General features: G+C 45.5%; 1 protein-coding gene and 1 long non-coding RNA gene across 25 annotated transcripts in view; one reads left to right on the top strand and one right to left on the bottom strand.

The window, feature by feature from the left end:
* Nucleotides 1-1,289: 1,289 nt before the first annotated feature.
* LOC145531415 (uncharacterized) overlaps nucleotides 1,290-22,195 on the bottom strand; it is a 68,995-nt gene continuing 48,089 nt past the window's right edge. For 5 of the 24 annotated variants that reach the window (XM_081553852.1, XM_081553844.1, XM_081553847.1 and 2 more), the window contains 5 exons: nucleotides 19,284-19,358; nucleotides 14,954-15,128; nucleotides 4,017-4,107; nucleotides 3,800-3,875; nucleotides 1,290-2,286 (listed from right to left, as the gene is read on the bottom strand). In XM_081553852.1, the coding sequence (XP_081409978.1) occupies nucleotides 2,145-2,286; nucleotides 3,800-3,875; nucleotides 4,017-4,107; nucleotides 14,954-14,977 (333 nt within the window). In that variant the 5' untranslated portion in view covers nucleotides 14,978-15,128; nucleotides 19,284-19,358 and the 3' untranslated portion in view covers nucleotides 1,290-2,144. Of the gene's footprint in view, nucleotides 2,287-3,799; nucleotides 3,876-4,016; nucleotides 4,108-4,562; nucleotides 4,751-5,511; nucleotides 5,598-7,372; nucleotides 9,399-13,821; nucleotides 13,921-14,953; nucleotides 15,129-19,283; nucleotides 19,359-20,684; nucleotides 20,791-22,195 lie in introns of those variants that run through there. The other 19 variants (XM_081553845.1, XM_081553850.1, XM_081553846.1 and 16 more) reach the window with 11 other exon arrangements.
* LOC145531416 (uncharacterized) lies at nucleotides 4,815-9,370 on the top strand. The gene is made up of 4 exons (XR_014072426.1): nucleotides 4,815-5,215; nucleotides 5,323-5,469; nucleotides 6,808-6,953; nucleotides 9,150-9,370. It is a non-coding gene; the product is annotated as an uncharacterized LOC145531416 (long non-coding RNA).

Genomic DNA, 22,195 nt, shown 5'->3' with positions numbered 1-22,195 from the left:
CTGACACTATGTATACAACAGATAACTAATGAGAACTGGAGAGCACAGGAAACTCTACTCAATGCTCTGTGGTGACCTCAATAGGAAGGAAATTCAAAACAGAGGGGTCATATGTATACATATAGCTGATTCACTTCACTATACAGCAGAAACTAACACAACACTGTAAAGCAACTATACTTCAATTAAAATTATTTTTAAAAAAGAAACAGAGCCAAATAAATTCTAAGCACAATAAGCAACAACAACAACAAAAAGACTGGTCTGTATTTGACCTGACTAGAAGTTCACCCAGTGCAAAACGGTCTTTTCCTTTGCCTCCTCGCTGTTCCTGACAAGACCAGAAGCCCTCTCAGCTCAGGTACTACTTCCCAGTGTGTCCTGCCCTGGGATCCACATGTCTCACTCCCCACCTCCTTCAAGTCCTTGTTTGCACATCACCTTCTCAACGAGCCTTGCCCTCATTGTAAACTGCACCCCTGCTTCACTCTCTCCAGAGCACTTAATACCTTCTATTGATAACATACCATATAATTTATTTACATTAGGCTTATCATCCGTTTCTCCCATGAGAAAGTGAGTTCCCATAAAGGCAAGATTTCAGGTGTTTTCTTCAATGTACTCTCCATCACCTAGTAGAGTACCTAGTACAAAATAAATGCTCAGTATATACTTACTGAATGAGTAAGTGAAGGAAGGTTTGGGGGTGGGGAAAGTTAGTAGAAATGCAGGGCTTCTTGTGAAGCTTGGCCTGTAGTTAGTCATGTCCGACTCTGCGATCCCATGGACTGTAGCTCATCAGGCTCCTCTGTCCATGGAATTCTCCAGGCAAGAATACTGGAGTGGGTTGCCATTCCCTTCTCCAGTGGATCTTCCTGACCCAAGGATCAACCCCAAGTCTCCCCCATTGCAGGCAGATTCTTGACCGTCTGAGCCACAAGAGATGGGAACTTATCTGCAGGAGAAATTGGTCACTGAATCTTGAAACACTTCCAGGGATAAAGCCAATCCTTTGCTTTCATCAGCACCTCCATGCCGGGCACACAGCACATTTCTGTGGATTTATTTGAGACCAGAGTCTGGCCTTTCTCCAGGAAGTTGTAAGAATACAGAAGCCCCCAGGAGTCCCCATGAGCCACTGAAGGTAGAGGGGAGTGATTATGTCTAAAGGAAGTTGACTTATTTTTGTTTGGTTTTGTTTGACAAACAATCCCTTCAGAAGTGATATTCCAAATAAACAAGTTCCCTCGGAGGCCAGTGTGCATTTCAGCAATATTCCTAGAAACATCTTCATGGTCGGCAAGTTTTTTTATTGTACACAACAGCAAATTTTCACTTTTGCAAAGTGGGCTTATTTTTGCAAATGACCCAAAGTTTCTTAAAGCAAAAATCTAGGAAGTAAACTAGCTGAGAAGATTTGTAACCTACTGAATGGGTCAAGCGTGTGTTTGGAGTTGAAGGTTAGGTGGTCACTGCTTTGCACAGTTCCTGCTCTGATCCTGGTGGTCTGTCTACTGAGCTGCTGCTGCAGGGTCCTCGGCAGTGGTCGGCATAATCCTCCACCTGGTATTAATACTTTGGTGTGGATGGCTCCTTGGGGGGATGAGGGACACAGAGGTGGGGATGAGGTCCGGACTCCGGGGGGGCTTTGAGGAAGCAGACTGTGGCAACGTCTCTTGACAAGCCTCAGCAAGGGCTTTTGGTGGACAAAGGAAAGCCTGCTGGATTCTGAATCAAAACCCAGTGTTTTTAGATGCCCGTCTGTAACTTCCTGGTTTGTCACTGGCAGAGTTCAAAGAAACAAGTGCAGAACATTTCTTGTGGGTGGTTGACCATATCTCAGGGGGGAGACAAAGTAACTCAAGTACCCTCCCAACCCACTTCATTCTGCATTTTTTTCAGTCCTGCTCTGTATTTCCAGGATGCCCAAAGTCTTCTAGAAAAGATGCCTGAAGACCAAGTGGAATGCTGCGGAAATGGTTTCCCAGGCTGCCATCCACGCTGTCTCAAAGCTGTAGCGGGGCAGAGGAGTGCTAAGACTTTCTGTTTCTTCCTTCTCAGGGTTTCTTAATTGGTGTCTTTTTATTTTATTTATTTATTTATTTTGGCCACACTCTGCAGCATGCAGGATCTCTGTCCCTTGATCAGGGATTGAACCCAGGCCCCTTATGTTGGGAGTACAGAGTCTTAACCACTGGACCACCAGGGAAGCCCCTCAGATTTTCTTTTCTTACAAGATTAGGTCTCCGAACCAAGATGGAGTAGATGCACCTCTCTTTATTCTTCCTATAAAGTACAAATAGAAACCCTTGAATTAACATGTACTTTTATTTATAAATTTACATTTAATAATAAATATCTTAAAATACTTAACATACATTGGCAAAATAAACATTTAAATATTTATAAAATAAATGAATTCTATATTTACATAGGTACTCTTAGACCACCTAGAAGGAAGAAAGACCATATAAATAAGATAAATACAATACATTTCTTTTCTTGAGTTTTGTAAATTTTGTTTGGTTGAAGCAAAAATTATAACATTGTTCAATGAGGTTCTAAATGTATAGAGAAGAAATACTTGAAACAATTATATTTTAAACAAGGGTGAGTAAAGGGACTTAGTGGGAGGTAAAGTTTGGGCACTTTACTCAAACTGATAAAATGTCAACAGCAGTTGACAGCTATAAATCATGTATGCATAATATAATATCCAGAGCAACAGCTGAAACAGCTATACAAAGAGATATACTCAGAAACACTATAGAAAAATTGAAACAGGACTCTAAAACAGATGTTCAAGTAACCAATAGTAAGATGGGAAAATAAAAGCAAAGAACAGAAAACAATAAAAGGGCAGACTTAGGCCCTTCACATACCAAAAATTACATGAAAGTAAAATAGTCGGTAGCAAATAAGTAAGTGAAAGTTGTTCAGTCGTGTCTGACTCTTTGGGACCCCATGGACTAGACAGTCCATGGAATTCTCCAGGTCAGAATTCTAGAGTGGGTAGCCTTTCCCCTCTCCAGGGGATCTTCCCAACCCAGGGATCGAACCCAGGTCTTCCACATTGCAGGTAATCCACCAATCCACCAGCTGAGCTTTACTTTCTTTACCAGCCGACCCACAAGGGAAGCCCAACAATACTGGAGTGGGTAACCTATCCCTTCTCCAGGGGATCTTCCTGACCCAGGAATCGAACCAGTGACTCCTGAACTGCAGGCAGATTCTTTACCAACTGAGCTATCAGGGAAGCCCCCGGTTCAATTCCTGGGCCGGGAAGATCCCCTGGAGAAGGGAGAGGCTACCCACTCCAGCATTCTGGGGCTTCTCTGGTGGCTCAGACAGTAAAGAATTCGCCTGCAAGGTGGAAGACCTAGGTTCGATCCCTGGGGTGGAAAGAGCCCCTGGAGAAGGGAAAGGTTACCACTCCAGTATTCTGGCCTGGAGAATTCCATGGACTATATATAGTCCATGGGGTTGCAAAGAGTTGGACACAACTGAGCGACTTTCACTTTCACTCTCCTGCATTGCAGGTGGATTCTTTACCAGCAGAGCTACCAGGATGATTCTACTTAAATCACATTTTCTAAATGATAAAATGAAAGAGCTCATCAAGGGATAGGAATGATGAGAGGGAACAGGGAGACCTTTGTGGAGTGGAAGGTTCTAGGTATTGGCTGCAGGGAAGGTTACACAAATGCACACATGTGATAAGATGGCACTTATGTGCAACACAACTACCCATGTCAATGTCCTGATTTCCACATGGTTCCATTGATGTGTAAGATGTTACCTTTGGATGGAACAGGACAAGTGGTACCCAAGGCCTCTCTCCACCATCTTCACAGCTTCCAGGGAACCTACAGTTACTTCGGAAGAGAAGGGATGATGGCTGAAAAGAGCTGCCTGGTTTCTGACATCAGGTCTGATAGCCTCTGGGGTGGGAACTGTAGTGAAGTTCCAGGCTCCCGCTCTTTCTCTCCCACCACACCCCCAACACCCTGGCCCACCTGCAGTTAGAAAACTATCATTTTCAAAGTTCTTGCAGTTTTGGTCTTCCAAGGAGATATGAAGTTCTCTTAGGACAAAATGCTCCTTTTCCTAGAAAAAAAAAAAACAAAAAATGACTACTTTAGGCTGAAGACAATCAAGTTAAGAACCAGTTGAGGAAACCAAATGTAATTTGGAAAAGACATGGAAGATAGCGTTTCTCTTAGTAACATGAAGTGAGTGTCTGTTCACAGCATGGCGTGGTTGTTTTCTGTGGAGAAATGTCTTGTTTTTTGGGGGTGTATACTACAAGGTATAAGCTCCAATACTTTGTCCACCTATTGCGAAGAGCCGACTCATTGGAAAAGACCCTGATGCTGGGACAGACTGAAGGCAGGAGGAGAAGGAGACAACAAAGGATGAGATGGTTGGATGGCATCACTGACTCAATGGACATGAGTCTGAGCAAATTCTGGGAGATGGTGAAGGACAGGGAAGCCCAGCGTGCTGCAGTCCATGGGGTCACAAAGAGTCAGACACGACTGAGCAACTGAACAACAACATACTACATGCTGCCTGTGGATGACCTTGTTCCTACAGCACCTGGTGTGTGCTTGACTGTTTCCAAGAAGACGGCGTTGAACAGAGACGAGGGTAGGAAGGACAGGCGGGCCTGCTTCTCCCCTGGCCACAGAGAAGAGACAGGGCAGGAGGGCCGAGTCAGACTTGCCATCTCATACATGATGCTGTTTATGACAGAAGATTCTAGAACATCCCAACCCTGGAACCATACATTCTATGGAATCACGGTGGGCTCTGCAGCCAATCCGCCTGGACTCAGAGGTCAGCCTCTGCCCTCAGTCACTAACATGCCCACGCCTGTTTCCTCAACTCTTCAGTGGGCACGGTGACGGTAACTGCCTCAGAAAGCTGTGGGCATCCAGGACTTAGAGGAGCTAAGTAAGCTCTGCAATTTTATCCTCCTCTCAGTGTTCTGGGGAAGTCTCTCAAAGGCCCAAGGACAAGAGTGCGTCTTTCTGTGTGACCTGGGAAGATTTCAGTTTGGGGCCAAGAACTGAGGTTGGAGTGGGTGGCCGGGGGAGTGCTGTCTTCTCTGTGAGCCTCCTGTCTGCTTCCCTGGACCCTACGGCAAGGAGACAGCCACCTGGAGGCTTCCAATAGTGGGGGCACATTCTCCCCAGCTATGTGGACCCGGCAGGTAAGCTAGGGTAAGGAAGAGGGGCCCTGGGTCAGGTTTGGGTCTGTGGGCTCAGAGCAGCTACTCCTGAGAGAAGCTGAGAGTCCCTTTCTCTTCTGTGTGCTCAGGCCACAGCCCTTGGCTGTCCGATTGCACAGCATCATCTGAGGACTGGGTCTTACTCCCTCTTCACCTCAGACTTTCTCTGGCAGCCCTGAGTTCCTGGCCTTTCTGTGATTCCCACCTTTCCCATCGCCCTCTACCAGGAGAAAAGGGTAAGTCCCTCCAGCTTCCATCAGCCACACGGCCCTGCCCACCTTTGCCAGGACAGGGCCCCAGGCTGTAGTTCATATGAGAAATTCGTCACTGGGTGGTGAGGATGATTCTACAGGTAACGTCCCTGCAGGAGGACAGAAGCAGAAGGTTTGCTCACTTGGACTGTGTGTGTGCCTGACGAGGGGAAACATGTCAAGTTCTTTATCAAGGCTTCTTTCCTGGGTACCCCCTTCACTGACTCCCAAGCTCTGTGGCCCTGAGGTTTGGAGCCTGACCAGCATAGACACAGCCCCTGAAGCCATGTATGTTTTACTGGGAATTGCCAGAGAAAAAGACAGTGGCTCAGATTGAATTCTATTTATTCCAGTGGGCTCGCTGCAACAAAATATCTGTTGTTAATGGCTAATAAATACATGAAAAGATGCTCACCATCATTCATTATTAGAGAAATGCAAATCAAAACTACAATGAGGAATCACCTCACACCAGTCAGAATGACCATCATCAGAAAGTCCACAAACAACAAGTGCTGGAGAGGGTGTGCACTGCTGGTGGGAATGTAAATTGATACCACCATTATGGAAGACAACATGAAGATTCCTTTAAAAACTAGGAATAAAACCACCATATGATGCAGCAATACCACTTTTAGGCATATACCCTGAGGAAACCAAAACTGAAAAAGACACATGTAGCCCAATGTTCATTGCAGCTAGGACATGGAAGCAACACAGACATCCATCAACAGATGAATGGATAAAGAAGCTGTGGTACATCTATACAATGGAATACTACTCAGCCATAAAAAGGAATGCATTTGAGTCCGTTCTAATGAGGTGGATGAACCAGAGCCTATTATACAGAGTGAAATAAGTCAGAAAGAGAAAAATATCATGTATTAACACATATATATGGAATCTAGAAAGATGGTACTGATGAATCTGAACCTTCAGGGCAGCAATACAGATGCAGACATAGAGAATAGACTTACGGACACAGGCTGCGGAGAGGAAGGAGAGGGTGAGGTGAGTAGAGAGAGTAGCATGGAAGCATATACACTACCATATGTAAAATAGATAGCCAATGGGAATTTGCTATATGACTCAGGGAACTCAAACTGGGGTTCTGTAATAACCTAGAGGGGTGTGAAAGGGTGGGAGGTAGGAGGCAGATTCAAGAGGGAGGGGACATATGTACCCCTATGGGTAATTCATGTGGATGTATGACAGAACTCAAACCAATATTATAAAGCAATCATCAGTCAATTAAAAACAAATAAATATTAAAAAATCTGTTGTTTCTGCCTGTCCTATACATATCCATTCCCCCTTCTCTAGAACAGCCCCCAGATTTTTCTTGGGGACCCACTCTTCCCACAACCTCAGTGATCATCCTTGGATCAATGAGAAGACTTCTACGAAGTCATGAACAAGGTTTTGCTCTTAAAAGAGAAGCAAGAAAGAGATTCAAGTCCCCATTTCAGGTAATGTTTTTCTTTTTCAAAGTTGTTTGGTTATTCTAGGTCCTTTGCATTTACATATGAATTTTAGAATCAGTGGGCAGTTTCTACATATAAACTACTGGAATTTTAGTAGATATTGCCTTCAATCTACAGACATTTTAAAATTTATATTGAGTCTACTGATCCCGTAACAGGGTAAATACATTTCTCAATTTATTTAGGTCTTGTTTAATTTCTTTCAACAACGTTTTGCAGCTTGCAGTGTACAGATCTTACATATTATCTTTTGTCAAATTTATTCCTGATTTCATATGTTTGATGCTATTGTATTAGGTTGGTGCAAATGCAATTGCGATTTCAGACTGTGAATTTTTAAATCACTGTAACTAGGCTCAAACACATAATTATTAATCAAAATAGGAACCATTACAATGAACACATTTTTGCCAATGAGAAATAAATTTGTTTATTACTGTAGCTTAATAATCTGAGGTTCAAAATTTGACAAACTCTTGAAAGCATTTTCTGCCTCCTGCTGGTTGTGGAAGCATTTTCCCTGCAAAAAGTTGTCGAGATGCTTGAAGATGTCGTAGTCGGTTGGCAACAAGTCAGGTGAATATGGCAGATGAAGCAAAACTTCGTAGCCCAATTCATTCAACTTTTGCAGCGTTGGTTCTGTGACACGCAGTTGGGTGTTGTCATGGAGAAGAACTGGGCCCTTTCTGTTGACCAATGCTGGCTGCAGGTGTTTCAGTTTTTGGTGCACTTCATCAATTTGCTGAGCATACTTCTCAGATTTAGTGGTTTCACCGGGATTCAGAAAGCTGTAGTGGATCAGACAGGCAGCAGGCCACCAAACAGCAGCCATTAACTTTTTTCAGTGCAAGTTTGGCTTTGGGAAGTAATTTGGAGCTTTGATTCAGTCCAATCATTGAGCTGGTTGTCTCTGGTTGTCATATAAAATCCACTTTTCATTGCACATCACAATTCAATAGAGAAATGGTTCACTGTTGTTGCGTAGAATAAGAGAAGACGACACTTCAAAATGATGATTTGGGGGGAGGGGTCAGCTAATGAGGTGTCCACACAGTCAAAGGCTTTGGCATAGTCAATAAAGCAGAAATAGATGTTTTTCTGGAACTCTCTCGCTTTTTCGATGATCCAGTGGATGTTGGCAATTTGATTTTTGGTTCCTCTGCCTTTTCTAAAACCAGCTTGAACATCTGGAGGTTCACGGTTCACATATAGCTGAAGCCCGGCTTGGAGAATTTTGAGCATTACTTTACTCACGTGTGAGATGAATGCAATTGTGCGGTAGTTGGAGCATTCTTTGGCATTGTCTTTTTTTGGGATTGGAATGAAAACTGACCTTTTCCAGTCCTGTAGCCAACTGCTGAGTTTTCCAAATTTGCTGGCATATTGAGTGCAGCACTTTCACAGCATCATCTTTTAGGATTTGAAATAGCTCAACTGGAATTCCATCACCTCCACTAGCTTTGTTCGTAGTGATGCTTTCTAAGGCCCACTTGACTTCACATTTCAGGATGTCTGGCTCTAGGTGAGTGATTACACCATCGTGATTATCTGGGTCATGAAGATCTTTTTTGTACAGTTCTTCTGTATATTCCTGCCACCTCTTCTTAATATCTTCTGCTTCTGTTAGGTCCATACCATTTCTGTCCTTTATTGAGCCCATCTTTGCATGAATGTTCCCTTGGTATCTCTAATTTTCTTGAAGAGATCTCTAGTCTTTTCCATTCTGTTGCTTTCCTCTATTTCTTTGCATTGATCACTGAGGAAGGCTTTCTTATCTCTCCTTGCTATTCTTTGGAACTCTGCATTCAAATGGGAATATCTTTCCTTTTCTCCTTTGCTTTTCACTTCTCTTCTTCTCACATGCGAAGAGTTGACTCATTGGAAAAGACCCTGATGCTGGGAAGGATTAGGGGTGGGAGGAGAAGGGGATGACAGAGGATGAGATGGCTGGATGGCATCACCGACTCAATGGACATGAGTTTGGGTAAACTCCGGGAGTTGGTGATGGACAGGCAGGCCTGGCATGCTGCGATTCATGGGGTCGCAAAGAGCGACTGAACTGAACTGAATGAGGTGTCCACTTATTGAGATTTTTCACCTTTCCAATTTGCTTCAAATGTCCAATGACTATAGAATAGTTGATGTTGATTTCTTTGGCAACTTCTCATGTACTTGTAACAGGATCAGCTTCAATGGTGCGCTCAGTTGGTTGCTGTCAACTTCCGATGGCCAGCCTCTGCACTTCTCATTTTCAAGGCTCTAATCTCCTTTAACAAACTTCTTGAACAACCACTGCACTGTACATCCATCAGCAGTTCCTGGGCCAAATGTGTCATTGATGTTGCAAGTTGTCTCTACTGCTTTATGACTTATTTTGAACTCGAATAAGAAAATCGCTCTAATTTGCTTTTTGTCTATCATTTCCATAGTCTGAAATAAATATAAAATACACAGAAAGTAATAAGTCATTAACAAAGATAAAGTGAGAAATGTGCATTAAAATCATGTATAACATAACCACATTTAAGAATGTATTACATTATCAAACAGCAAAGTTCAACAATGCAAAACCGCAATTACTTTTGTACTTGGGCTTCCCGGGTGGCGCTAATAGTAACGAACCTGCCTGCCAATGCAGGAGACATAAGAGACTTAGGTTCGATCCCTGGGTCAGGAAGATCCCCTAGAGGAAGGCCTGGCCACCCACTCCAATATTCTTGCCTGGAGAATCCCATGGATGGAGGAGCCTAGGGCTACAGTCCATAGAGTCGCAGAGTTGGACATGACTGAGGTGACTTAGCATGCAATATATGATATTTTTTTAATTACAATTCTGGATAGCTTATTGCTGGTATGTATAAATAAATTTTATTTCTGTATATTGATTGATATTGTATCCTACAGGCATGCAATAATTTACTTATTAGTTGATCATATTGACCATAGACAGTCATACTGTCTGCAAAGAAAGATACCTTTTGCTTCTCCTTTCCAGTCTGAAAGCTTCTCTGATAGCTCAGTTGGTAAAGAATCCACCTGCAATGCAGGAGACCCTGGTTCAATTCCTACGTCAGGAAGATCTGCTGGAGAAGGGATAAGCTGCCCACTCCAGTATTCTTGGGCTTCCCTTGTGGCTCAGCTGATAAAGAATCCACCTGCAATGCGGGAGACCTGGGTTCGATCCCTGGGTTGGGAAGATCCCCTGGAGAAGGGAACAGCTACCTACTCTAGTATTCTGGCCTGGAGAATTCCATGGACTGTCTAGTCCATGGGGTCGCAAAAGGTCGGACATGACTGAGCGACTTTCACTTTCCAGTCTGAATGTCCTTTATTTCTCTAGTACAAATGTCGAATAGAAGTTGTGAGAGCAGGCATCTTTGCCTTCTTTCTGATCTTTAGAAAAGGAAAGGATTTAGCCTTTCACCATTAATTATGTTAGTTATACATTTGTTTCATGCTGCTGCTAAGTCGCTTCAGTCATGTCCGACTCTGTGCGACCCCATAGACGGCAGCCCACCGGGCTCCTCCGTCCCTGGGATTCTCCAGGCAAGAACGCTGAAGTGGGTTGCCATTTCCTTCTCCAGTGCATGAAAGTGAAAAGTGAAAGTGAAGTCGCTCAGTCGTGTCCGACTCTTCGTGACCCCATGGACTGTAGCCCACCAAGCTCCTCCATCCATGGGATTCTCCAGGCAAGAGTACTGGAGTGGGTTGCCATTGCCTTCTCTGACATTTGTTTCATAGCTGCCTCTTATTCTGTTAAGAAAAGTTCCCTTTTACTACCAGAGTTTTGTTTTTTAATCAGAAACAAATGTTGGGCTTTGTTAAATGCTTTTTCTATGGCTACTGAGATAATCATATAATTTCTTCTTTGACTCACTGGTTAGTTATAAATATATCATTCCATGTATAATTATTTGGAGATTTTCCAAGTATCTGTCACTGATTTGTGATTTAATTCCACCATGGTCAGAGAACAAACTTTGTAGGACTTGAATCTTGATAGACGTGCGTAGACATTTTTTAGTCTCAGACTGGAGTGTGACCCATCTTGGTAAATCTTCGCATGCACTAGCAAGGAACGTGTGTTCCACTGTTGTTGGGTGATATGATCTGTAAACGTCAATCGGGCTGAGTTGGTGGAGGGTGTCATCCAAGTTGTCTACATCTTTGCTGATCTTCTGTCCACTTGTTCTACTGACTATTGACAGCATGGTATTGAAATCTGACTGTAATTGTGGGTTTGTCTGTTTCTTCTTGCAAGGCTATTAGTTTCTATTTCATCTATTTTGAAGCTTTGTTATTCAGTGCATAAACATTTAGAATTGCCATGTCACCTGATTAATGGATACCTTAATCATTATGAAATGACACTTTTTAATTCCTGATATATTATTTGTTCTATAATCTGCTTTGTCTGATACTAATATTCTCTCTCCAGCTTTCTTTTGATTAGGAGCTAGCGTATCTTTTTTCAATCCTTTCACTCTTAACCTACTTATGGTCTTAATAACATTGCCTTTCTTGGAGGATACAACCTTCTCCTGGTTACAGTCCTCAGCTTCCTCACATATACAACAATGAACAGGGCCCATCAATCTTCCTTCACACTCATGCTCAATTTTCTCCTTGACCTTGATGGGGATTGCTGCTGCTGCTGCTGCTAAGTCACTTCAGTTGTGTCCGACTCTGTGCAACCCCATAGACGGCAGCCCACCAGGCTCCTCCGTCCCTGGGATTCTCCAGGCAAGAACACTGGAGTGGGTTGCCATTTCCTTCTCCAATGCGTGAAAGTGAAGTCGCTCAGTTGTGTCTGACTCTTAGCGACCCCATGGACTGCAGCCCACCAGGCTCCTCCATCCATGGGATTTTCCAGGCAAGAGTACTGGAGTGGGGTGCCACTGCCTTCTCCCTGAAGGGGATTAAATGGAGGCAAATGGTAGGGCTGAGGCAGAGCATACAGAGAGGAGCTTTAGTTCACCCTGCCATAAACACTATCTTATAACTTAGGTTGAATCCCGTCAGAGATCAGTCATATGTCCTTGGGCAAGCTCCTTAACCACTCTGAGCCTCAGTTTCCCCATCAACAAAATGAACTGAATAATGTCGGCTTGGTAGAGTTATAAATAATCCATGCATAACGCCTTCCCCAGGGTCCAAAGCTCATTTGGTGATAGATACTAACCCGCTGTTATTATTACTTCTATATTAATGTATGTACCATACACATGAATATATTTACATTACAAATCAACCTCTTATGTGAGCACAAAGCAGTCATCATACCTTTTTTTTAATTAACTTGCTGTGCCAGGGAGGTAATAAAAAGAATGAAATCAGCATGTTTTTTCCAGCGTGCTTGTCATAAATTAAGCCCCTAGTCAAGTGCCCTTCTCAGGGAGGGCTGGCTAAGGGAGCTTGCTCCAGAGTCATGTGATTATGACTCCAACCTTGCAGAACCTTGACAAGGAACAAGGGTCCTAGGCTTTCATAGGGCGCTGCCCCTGGGTCTTTTCCATCTGACACATTAATTCCTGCCTCTTCCTGTAAAGATAATTCATGCTCCTTGGCAGCATTGTGGAAAGCACAATGCCTGGTGCCAGGAATCTCCTGCAAACTTCAGCAGGGCCATATTGTAATGTACCACTAGATTAATCCAGCCATCTAAAATGTATTTTTTAAGAGCCAAAGGTCTTTCCCATGAATAACCTGGTGAGTATTTGAGCTTCATTATAATTTCTCTCTAATGGAGTTTGGGGAAATGAAATAGGAGTTATTAGACAGATATATAAGGCTGTCTCCGGAAAAAAGAGGGGAATGACATAGCAGACGAGGTGCACTGGCTAACTCCCTGGCCCAGGAGACAGAGCTGGCCTCCAGTTTGCAAAGACAAAAATATCCCCACCTGTCAACCACTTTCCTATGCTCCCAGTACAGGGCCGGCGATGCTTTTAGAACCGGAGGGAGCGCTGCACACACATCCCCCAGTGGGCTCCTCTCCATGTTCAGAATCCTACCCTGCAAGCCCACTAATGGGTTTTTGTCCAAAAGAATTGAAATCAGAATCTCAAAGAGGTCTTAGCACTCCAGTGTTCATTACGGCATCACTCACGACAGTCAGGATGTGGAATGACCTAAATGTCCAGCAACAGATGAATAGATAAAGAAGATGCGACAGGGACATGCAAAGGAATACCATTCAGATTTAAAAGAGAAAGAAACTCTGCAAAATGGGACAACACAGGTGAACCTTGAGGACATTATGAATAAGTGAATAAGTCAATCAGAAAAAAAAATGGTTCCACTTATATGAGGTATCTGAAATGAAAAAGGCAAATTCCTATGGTATCAAAGAGTAGAACGCTGGTTACCAGAGACTGGAAACAGAGGGGAAAGGGAAGTTACTGATGGACAAGCAAGAAGTTTCAGTCAAGTGAGATGTACAAACTCTAGGGCTTGCTGTACAACACTGAATCAACAGTCAACAGTCATGGATTATAACCATCTGATGTCACTTACAGGATACGTGACATAGAGCGACACCAATGAACTTGTTTACGAAACACAGAATCACAGACATAGAGAACAGATTTGTGGTTGCCAAGGGAGTAGGGGAGGGACAAATTAGGAGTTGGGATTAACAGATACAAACTTCTACCTATGAAATAGATAAACAACAAGGATCTACTGTATAGCACAGGGAACTATAACCAATATCCTATAACAAGCCACAATGGAAAACTGAAGCACTTGACTATACAGAAGAAACTAACACGAGACTGTAAAGCATCTATATATCAATAAAAAATAATAGTAAATTTAAATAATTTTTTTTAAAAAGTAATAGATTATATACTTAAAAGTCTGTTGGCAATTCCCTGGTGGTCCAGAAATTAGGACTCGGCGCTTTCATTGCCAGGGCCTGAGTGCAACCCCTGGTCAGGGAACTAAAATCCTACAAGTCAGAAAAACAAAACCAAAATTTTGTTAAGTGGATGGATCTCAAGTTAAGTGTTATTAACACACCAACATTTTTAAAAGTTCATAATAAAGTTAAACATTAAAAAAAAAAAATTACCCCATCACAAGAGACCATCATGTTGGTGATCCCAGTGGAGCCTACATGAACACATCCTCCTGCTGGTATCGGGAGAGTTTTAAAACCACCTCACTGAAGGGCAGGCGCACCTTCAGGAGGGAGTATCTTGAACAAGAAAACGGCTGAATGAGGCTCTTCAAGGATAGAGACTCACGTTCCCTCCAGGGGAGTCAAGAGCCATCATCTGGGGAGAAACAGTCCCGGAGGGTGGGGAGGGATAGGAAGATGGGGCCCCCAAGGACACGCCCAGGACCCTGGGCGCCCAGGAAGAAGACGGGCTCCAGGGGCCAGGAGGGAGGACGGGCTGTGTCTGCCTGAAGGAGAACTCTCAGCACGGCTCTTAGATCGTAAGGAGCTCAGGGTGGAGAGAGGGACCATGAACAACAATGACACGGACATTCCTACTGAGGATGTGTGCCAGTTCATGCAGGTGGTCCTAACAGAGGACCACAGGCTGGAGGCTTAAACAATGTGGAGGCTGGAAGTCCAAGATCAGAGCATCGGCAGGGAAGGTTTCCTCCCAGGCCTCTCTCTGGCTTGGAGATGTTGTTTTCTCCCTGTGTCCTCACATGGTCTCCCTTCTGTGGGTGTCTGTGTCCTAATCAACTCTTCTTTTAAGGACACCAGTCACATGGGATTAGGGTCCATCCCAGGGACCTCATTTTAATTTAATCACCCTTATAAAGAACCCCGTCTCCAAATACTTTCACTCTCCTGAGGTCCTGGGGGTTAGGATGTCAGTGGGTGTTTGGGGATGTAAATCAACCCTCTGGGCTGTAACTCTTAGAATCTGTATGCTTATCCTGTAAAGCCACAATGAGTCCCATTCATAGGTGTTCCCTGGGCTTCCTCATGCATCATTCACCTGCATCTTGTCCGCAAAACGTACCTGTGAGATAAGTAGCATCACCATCCATGCTTTAGAGATGAGGATATGAGGCCCAGAGTGGCCAAGCAACTCACTTGGTTTGGAGGCAGGACTGACCACAGCCCACCTGCAGCTGCACCTAAAATCACATCACCTGCCTCTATTCCCGGGCTTGTTCCAGAAAAATGTGCAGGACCTAGAAAAGAGAGGAGGAGATGCCTAAATAAAAGTCACTCACAGTCCCACCCATCTGGACTCTACACATAGACTCGGATTCTGCTGTGCAGTCTCCCTGTCCCATCTGACATCAGCCTCCTTAACTCAGGCTAACGTCCTGAACATCACTTTGCTGGGGACAGAGCCAAAGGAGAGCTAATGACGCTTGAAAACTGTGTCCATGAGACTTCAAGGGTGGGGACATCGATGACGCTATGGTGCTGGCTGTGAAAAGCTGATTCCTTTACGATGTCTGCAGGATGAGCCCAATTGAAACAAACAAACAAACAAAAAAAGACAACACCAGATTGCTAAGTGTAGATCTCTGGCTCAGGCAGAATCATGGGTGATACTAATTTTCCTCCAAGATCACCTGTATTTATTTCCTGTTTCTCAAACGTGCTGTCACGAGTGTGTGGACAAAATGACCTCTGTGAGCAGAAATGAAAACAATACATGCCGTGAGAGAAACTCTACCCCACGCCCACTCGCTGCACTGCAGGTGCAATTCACTGATGGGGCCTCAATTCTGGAAGATTCCTCCATATGCATTTGGAAAGGAAAACAAAGGCAGCAGACAGTGTCTGTGAGGAAGTCTCTCGGCAACAACATCCTGAGTGAGAAAAGTGATAAAAGAACAACATTCCTAAAAGCAGCCCAAAGTGGCCACTCAAATAGTAAAACTGACACAGGGGTTTGAAAACAAAGTCCCAGCTTTCAGCCGGCGTTTCCTGAGCTGGTGAGCGCAGCCAGCGAGGAAGAGGAAGCTGGTGCCCCCAGAATCCCCCCGGGGGCCCTGCGCTGCCACCCACGCTGAGACCCCTAAGGCCAGAGGTCTCCATCCTGTCACCCCAGGTGGAGGACAACCTGGCTCAGGTGCCCTTGGGGAACCAGACCACGGCTCTGTCTGCCCCAGCCGCCAGCGCCTGGGGAGGGAGGCCACTGCCAGGCTCCTAGTCCAAGGAGCAGGGTGCGCTTGGATGGGGACCTGGGCAGGCCAGGGTCGGGGCTGGGCACAGGTCCCACCTTGGGCCACCTGCTTCCTGCCGGGCTGCACAGCCAGGCAGACACAATGGGCAGGCCCCACGTCAGACTCTTATGGGAAGAAACTCACTCTTTGCGGACCGAGAGATCAGGACAGGATATCTATAACTGTTTAAAGAAAAAAAAAAAGGCTGGGCTGCAACCCCCTCTTTCCCCAAGCACTTCCGAAATGTCGTGCAACACACCCAGCTCTTTAAATATCCAAACCCAGAATAAATGTGCCGACAGCATTTCCCCCGGCAACCCAGGCCCCATGGCTGCTGGCTGAGTCAGGCTTCGGAGCTGGAGCAGGCCGCCCAGATCAACAGGCCCGGTGGAGACTGGGGCATCCAGCACTCAGCACTCCCACCTTGGGGCCCTGTCCCCAAAGTCCCTGCCCCCATCAGGGGACACCTGGGTGTCCCTAACCACTGTGCCCCCCTGCCTTCCCGTGGTGGGGGGCACTCCCTTCTCTTGTGCTGGTAAACGAGCTACAGCACTGAGGGAGGGAAAGGACCTGATGTAAGTTACACAATTGGTTCCGGGCAGAACCGGGCTAAACTCTGGCACAAATTCCCATCCTTCTGCTTGTCCCTGGACAAAGTGGCCACTTGGACCCAACGCCTCTTTGTGGGGGGGCTGTCCCATGACCAAGTGGGTGACAGCTCTGGGCTGGACACTGTGTTTTAAGATCCTTACAAATATGTTTAGACAGGCGTTTCTCCTAAGAGTTTTGAATGTCTACCCAGTTGAACTATATGTGCTACATGCTAAGTCGCTTCAGTCGTGTCTGACTCTTCGGGACCACACAGACTATAGCCCACCAGGCTCCTCTGTCTGTTGGATTCTCCAGGCAAGGATACTGGAGTGGGTTGCCATACCCTCCTCCAGGAGATCTTCCCAACCAGGGACTGAAGCCACGTATCTTATGTCTCCTGAACTGGTAGCCGGGTTCTTTGCCACTAGGGCCACCTAGGAAGTCCAGTTGAGCTATATATATATGTGTGTGTGTGTTTCTGCAATTTCTGGTTTTCCATTAAAACATTTTTTGGCCTCTGGTTGAAAACAGTGTCTACCAGACCTCAAGGTATGAGACAGATACAAGCAGAGTTGATTTGGCTAAGGTTGGGGCCGGGGCTCAATACTCGTTCACCCAGAGACACATCCTGGGACCCTGAGCAAGGGACCAGGTATTAATAGTATTCTATGGGCTAACATACCTGAGAACCCCTGATTCACCATCATGTGAGTCTGCATAGTAGAGGGAACATTCTTAGGGTTCGACTCACTCTTTCTCTGCTTCCAGTAGAAAATAAGGATGAGGAGAGGTTATGGACTTGAATTAAAATGGAACCAGAGGTTCACAGTGAAATGCAGCAGAGCCAAGCCCAATAGAAATCATTCATTCTTTCATTAGTCAACAAAAACATGCTAAGCAATTACTGTGTGCCAGCCCCAGTACGAGGCACAGCAAATGATATACAGAAAAGTAATTCAGTCTTTATCCATGTGGAGATTTATGTTCTAAACAAAATTAACATAAATACAAAAAAAATCATAAGTGGAAGGTACAGTTTATTTTTTCAGAGATGCATTTACATGAGCTACCCTTTCAAGCAGTGGTGATCCCCAAGGGCTTCTTGGAAGAAGTGACATTTGAAGAAGGGTTTGGTTTTCACAGGTGGCTGGGAGAGGATGGCCCTCCAGAACAAGGAAGCAACAGGCACAAAGGCCCGAGGCCCTCTGGTCATAGAGGCTGACAGCTCCAGGTAGTGCATTCACGGAGTCTATCAAGTGAGGGGTCCCCCTGGAATCTGCCCTGCTGGAAAGCTCAGACGAGATCGGGAAATAGCTTGACCAGACACAGGGAGGGAGCTGGATAAAGCAGCTGAGCAAGATCAGATGCCAGGGTGAGGTTGCAACCAGAGTGCAGAGGGCCTGGGACACCAGACAAGGTGCTGTCACTCCACACTGTGAAAAGTGGGCAGGGGCCAAGGGGCTTTGAGTGGATAAGTGACACCAGAGGGTGGCTTTAGGAAGCCAAGCCCAGGAGGGGTGAGAGGGAGTGATGGAAGAGGAGAAAGATGCTGGAACTGGGATGGAAAGTTTCTGCCACAGTGGAAGGCACCACTGACGAGGCACCTGTGGGTGGAGACAGTGAGGATGAGGAAGACAAAATAGAGGTGAAAGATTAAAAAAAAAATTCTCCCAGGAGAATCAGCCAGGCTTGGCAAACCCCTGACTTTGGTGGCCAAGGGACAGGTCACAGGGATTAGCAGGCCTGGTCTGGGTGCCTGGGGAGCAGTGGGTGCCTCCTGCACACTTAGGGAAGAGGGCAGGGGTGCTGGGGCTCTGTGGACATGTGGGATGCTTGATTTTTAGGCCGGAAGGTTTTGGGCATTGGAGGGAAAGTTCAAAGAACCAGATCAACCCTAGAGCCAGGCCTTCCTGCCATCCTACACAAGTGGATACAAAGGTCCCTCCCTGATGCTGGTGGTGAGGCCACGGGGCTCCCAAGGGAGGAAAGCTGGAACGGAGACTTCCTTATGGCTGATCTGGGCGACAATTACCAGAGCCAGAAAGGGGACTCCCCTAGTCCCGTATTTTCCAGCTGAGCCACGCTGCTGAGGGTAAACAGCAACCAAAACAATCCCAGTTGCTTGCCACTTGGAAGATTATTATCTGAGCAGTTGGTGGATGGGAACTGTTTTTCAAACAAGCTATCAAAACAAACCCAGATAGCACATGTGCAAGGCCGCTGGCCTGTGAGTCGCTGAGGAAGGAACCCGGCAACCCAGCGGCCCCTCCATCACGTGTCCTCCCACCAAGGGGCAGGTCCCCCAGATCGCCTGGGGCGGGGAGGCCCGGGGTCAAGCAAGGGAGGGTGTGGAGAGTGAGGATCTGGCGAGTGAGATGCAGAAACTACCTCTGAAAATAGGGAGGCTTAGGTGACTGGGCGGCAAGCCAGTAGGGCAGGGCTGGCGGCCACTTGTCCAGGCCATCACCTGAGAGCCTGAAACTCTTGAGTGCAAACATCAGATGTTATTTATAGCCATCTGTTGAAATCCGTGTTACAAGGATTATGATGTTTACAAGGATGAATCGTAGGTACCTCTCCTTTCTTGCCCCTCCAGCTCGGCCTAGAGATGTTTTCATGTGCAGACTTCTCATTCTTGAGCTCATTTTTCTTTAAAAAAAAAAAAAAAGAACTCATAAGGGTAGGACAACAAATCGTTCTTATTTAAAACCCTGGTGAGGCAGAGGCACCTGAGCTTCCTGGAAGGAATGGGGAGCAGCTTTCTAAACAAAACTCAGCAGGCTGTCTTAAAGGGGTTTGTCTACAGTCTTGCGGGGCGGGGGGATTTTCCTAGAGGGAGAGGAAAAGTGTCCGCAGGCAGAATTCCTCCCTTCCCTCTGTTCTACCCCCAGCATCCCCTACATAAAACTCATAAACGCCCCCTGACTCTCACCCCCACTTTGTGTTGGCTGCCCTTATTTTCAAATCACAGGCTGTAGTTCATTCTCACACAGGCGGCTTGGAAGTTTGGAGGAGTCAGTTTAATGAAAAGGGGGAATGAGGCAGAGCTAGAGAACAAACTAGTGGTTACAGTGGGGAGGAGGGAGAGGAGAATATAGGGGTGTGGGAACAGGAGGTATAAAACTGCTGGGTTTAAGATGGGCTCAAGGATGTCTTGTACAATACAGGGAAGATAGCCAATATTTTGTAATCGCTGTAAATGGAAAGAAATCTTTAAAAACTGTACAAAAATTTTAAAATTGTTTTTTAAAAAATGAAAAATAGTAGGAGTCCTCTGGTGGGCTAGTGGTGAGGATTCCAGGCTTTCACTGCCATGGCCCAGGTTCAACCTCTGTTTGGGGAATTGAGATCCTGTAAGCTGCATGGTGCAAACCCCACTTCCCCCCCCAAAAAAAATTAAAAATAAAATCTTGTCAATGCTGGCCAAAAAAAAAAAAAAAAGTCCTTAAGGAAACACTAGAAATAATGTAAAATTCTCTATGGCCAGAGCCTTAAAACTGGATTTCTCTTAGGAATTTGGGGTTAACAGACATACACTATTATATATAAAATAGATAAACAACAACAAGCTACTGTATAGCAAAGGGAAATACATTCAATATCTTGTAACAACCTATGGAGAAGACTCTGAAAAAGAACAGGTATATATGTGGTTGGTTGTGGTTTAGTGGCTAAGTTGTGTCCAACTCTGTGGACCCCATGGACTGTAGTCTGCCAGGCTCCTCTGTTCCTGGGATTTCCCAGGTAAGAACTCTGGAATAGGTTGCCATTTCCTTTTCCAGGGATCTTCCCAACCCAGGGATCAAACCTGGGATTCCTGAATTGCAGATAACTCTTTGCCATCTGAGCCACCAGGGACCACACCAAACAGATGAACAGACCAAATGAAATGTGGACAGTGAGAGGCAGCAGCATGGATGCAGCTTGCAGACGTGACGCTGAGTGACATGATCAGACAGTAGCTGGGGCACTTACCCAAAGACAAAGCGACACCTAATCCATGGGGATGCAGGTCGGAAGAGGGGTCCCACGGGGCTACTGCCTGGGAGCTGGGATGCCCCATGTCTTGGTCTGAGGGCAGCTACACAGAGTATAAAGGTTAAACAGTGACTCAGGTGTGTGTAAGACCGCTGCACTGCATACAGGCAGGCAGGCACCTCCACAGAACATCTTAAAGTGGGATGTTGTGTCTTACATGAGCATACTTGCTTCCTTAACCTAGACAGTGTATTAAAAAGCAGAGATGTTACTTTGCCAACAGAGGTCTGTATAGTCAAAGCTATGATTTTTTCCAGTAGTTATGTAAGGATGTGAGAGCTGGACCATAAAGAAGGCTGAGCAACAAAAAATGGATGCTTTTGAACCGTGGTGTTGGGGAAGAATCTTGAGAGTCCCTTGCACTGCATGCAAGGAGACCAAACCAGTCAATCCTAAAGAAAATCAGTCCTGAATATTCATTGGAAGGACTGATGCTGAAGCTGAAGTGCCAACTGTGGCCACCTGATGTGAAGAGCTCATTAGAAAAGACCCTGATGCTGGGAAAGATTGAAGGCAGGAGGAGAAGGGGATGACAGAGGATAAGATGTTTGGATGGCATCACCGACTCAAAGGACATATGAGTTTGAGCAAGCTCCGGGAGATGGTGAATGACAGGGAAGCCTGGCATGCTGCAGTCCATAGGGTCGCAGAGAGTCGGACACAACTGAGTGACTGAACAACAACATTTGCTTCCTGTTGCTGTTGTGACAAATTATCACAGAAGCAGTGGCTTAAGATGACTGAAATGTGTGATTGCACTGGAGGTCAGAAATGAACCATCAAAGCATCATCAGGCCTGAGTTACTCCTAGAGGCTTTGAGGAGGAGCCTTTTCTTGCCTGAACAGCCTATAGAAGCCACCTGCGTCCCTCATGACCCCTTCTCAAATCACTGGAGCCTCTTGCTTCTGTCATCACACCCCAACTGTTGTCAGGTTTCCTTCTTTGTTTTTTTGGCCACGCCCCCAGAGCTTGCAGGATGATCCTCAGTCCCGGGACCAGGGACTACTGAACCTGGGCCACTGCAGTGAAGGTGCTGAGTCCTAACCACTGGACCACAGGGAACTCCCTGGTTTCCTTCTTGTAAGGATCCTTGCGGTAACTCTGGGCCCATCTGGATAATCCACAATAATCTCTTCATCTTAAAAGCCCTTAATTTAATCACAGCTGCCAAGTCTCTCCTGCCATATAAGGTCACATCCTCACAATTCTGGGCATGAGGACATGGATGTTTCCAGAGGGGGAAGGGGCATTATTTGGCCTTCACAATAAGACGACATAGAGGTCAAGGCCAAATAAGACCACCAAATGTATTAGGATAATTAATATAAGAGCTGCTGTTGGAACACAAGAACCCCCAAACCTCCATGGCTTTATACAATAACAGGGGCTCTTGTTTTATTTTTATGGGTTTGATGGCCATGCTGTGCAGCATGTGGGATCTTAGTTC

The sequence above is a fragment of the Giraffa tippelskirchi genome, chromosome 13, assembly GCF_054371585.1.
Source record: "Giraffa tippelskirchi isolate mGirTip1 chromosome 13, T2T-mGirTip1v1.2.pri, whole genome shotgun sequence".
NCBI lineage: Eukaryota > Metazoa > Chordata > Mammalia > Artiodactyla > Giraffidae > Giraffa > Giraffa tippelskirchi.
Note: the sequence above shows the minus strand (reverse complement) of the source record. Positions and strands in the feature narration are given on the sequence as shown.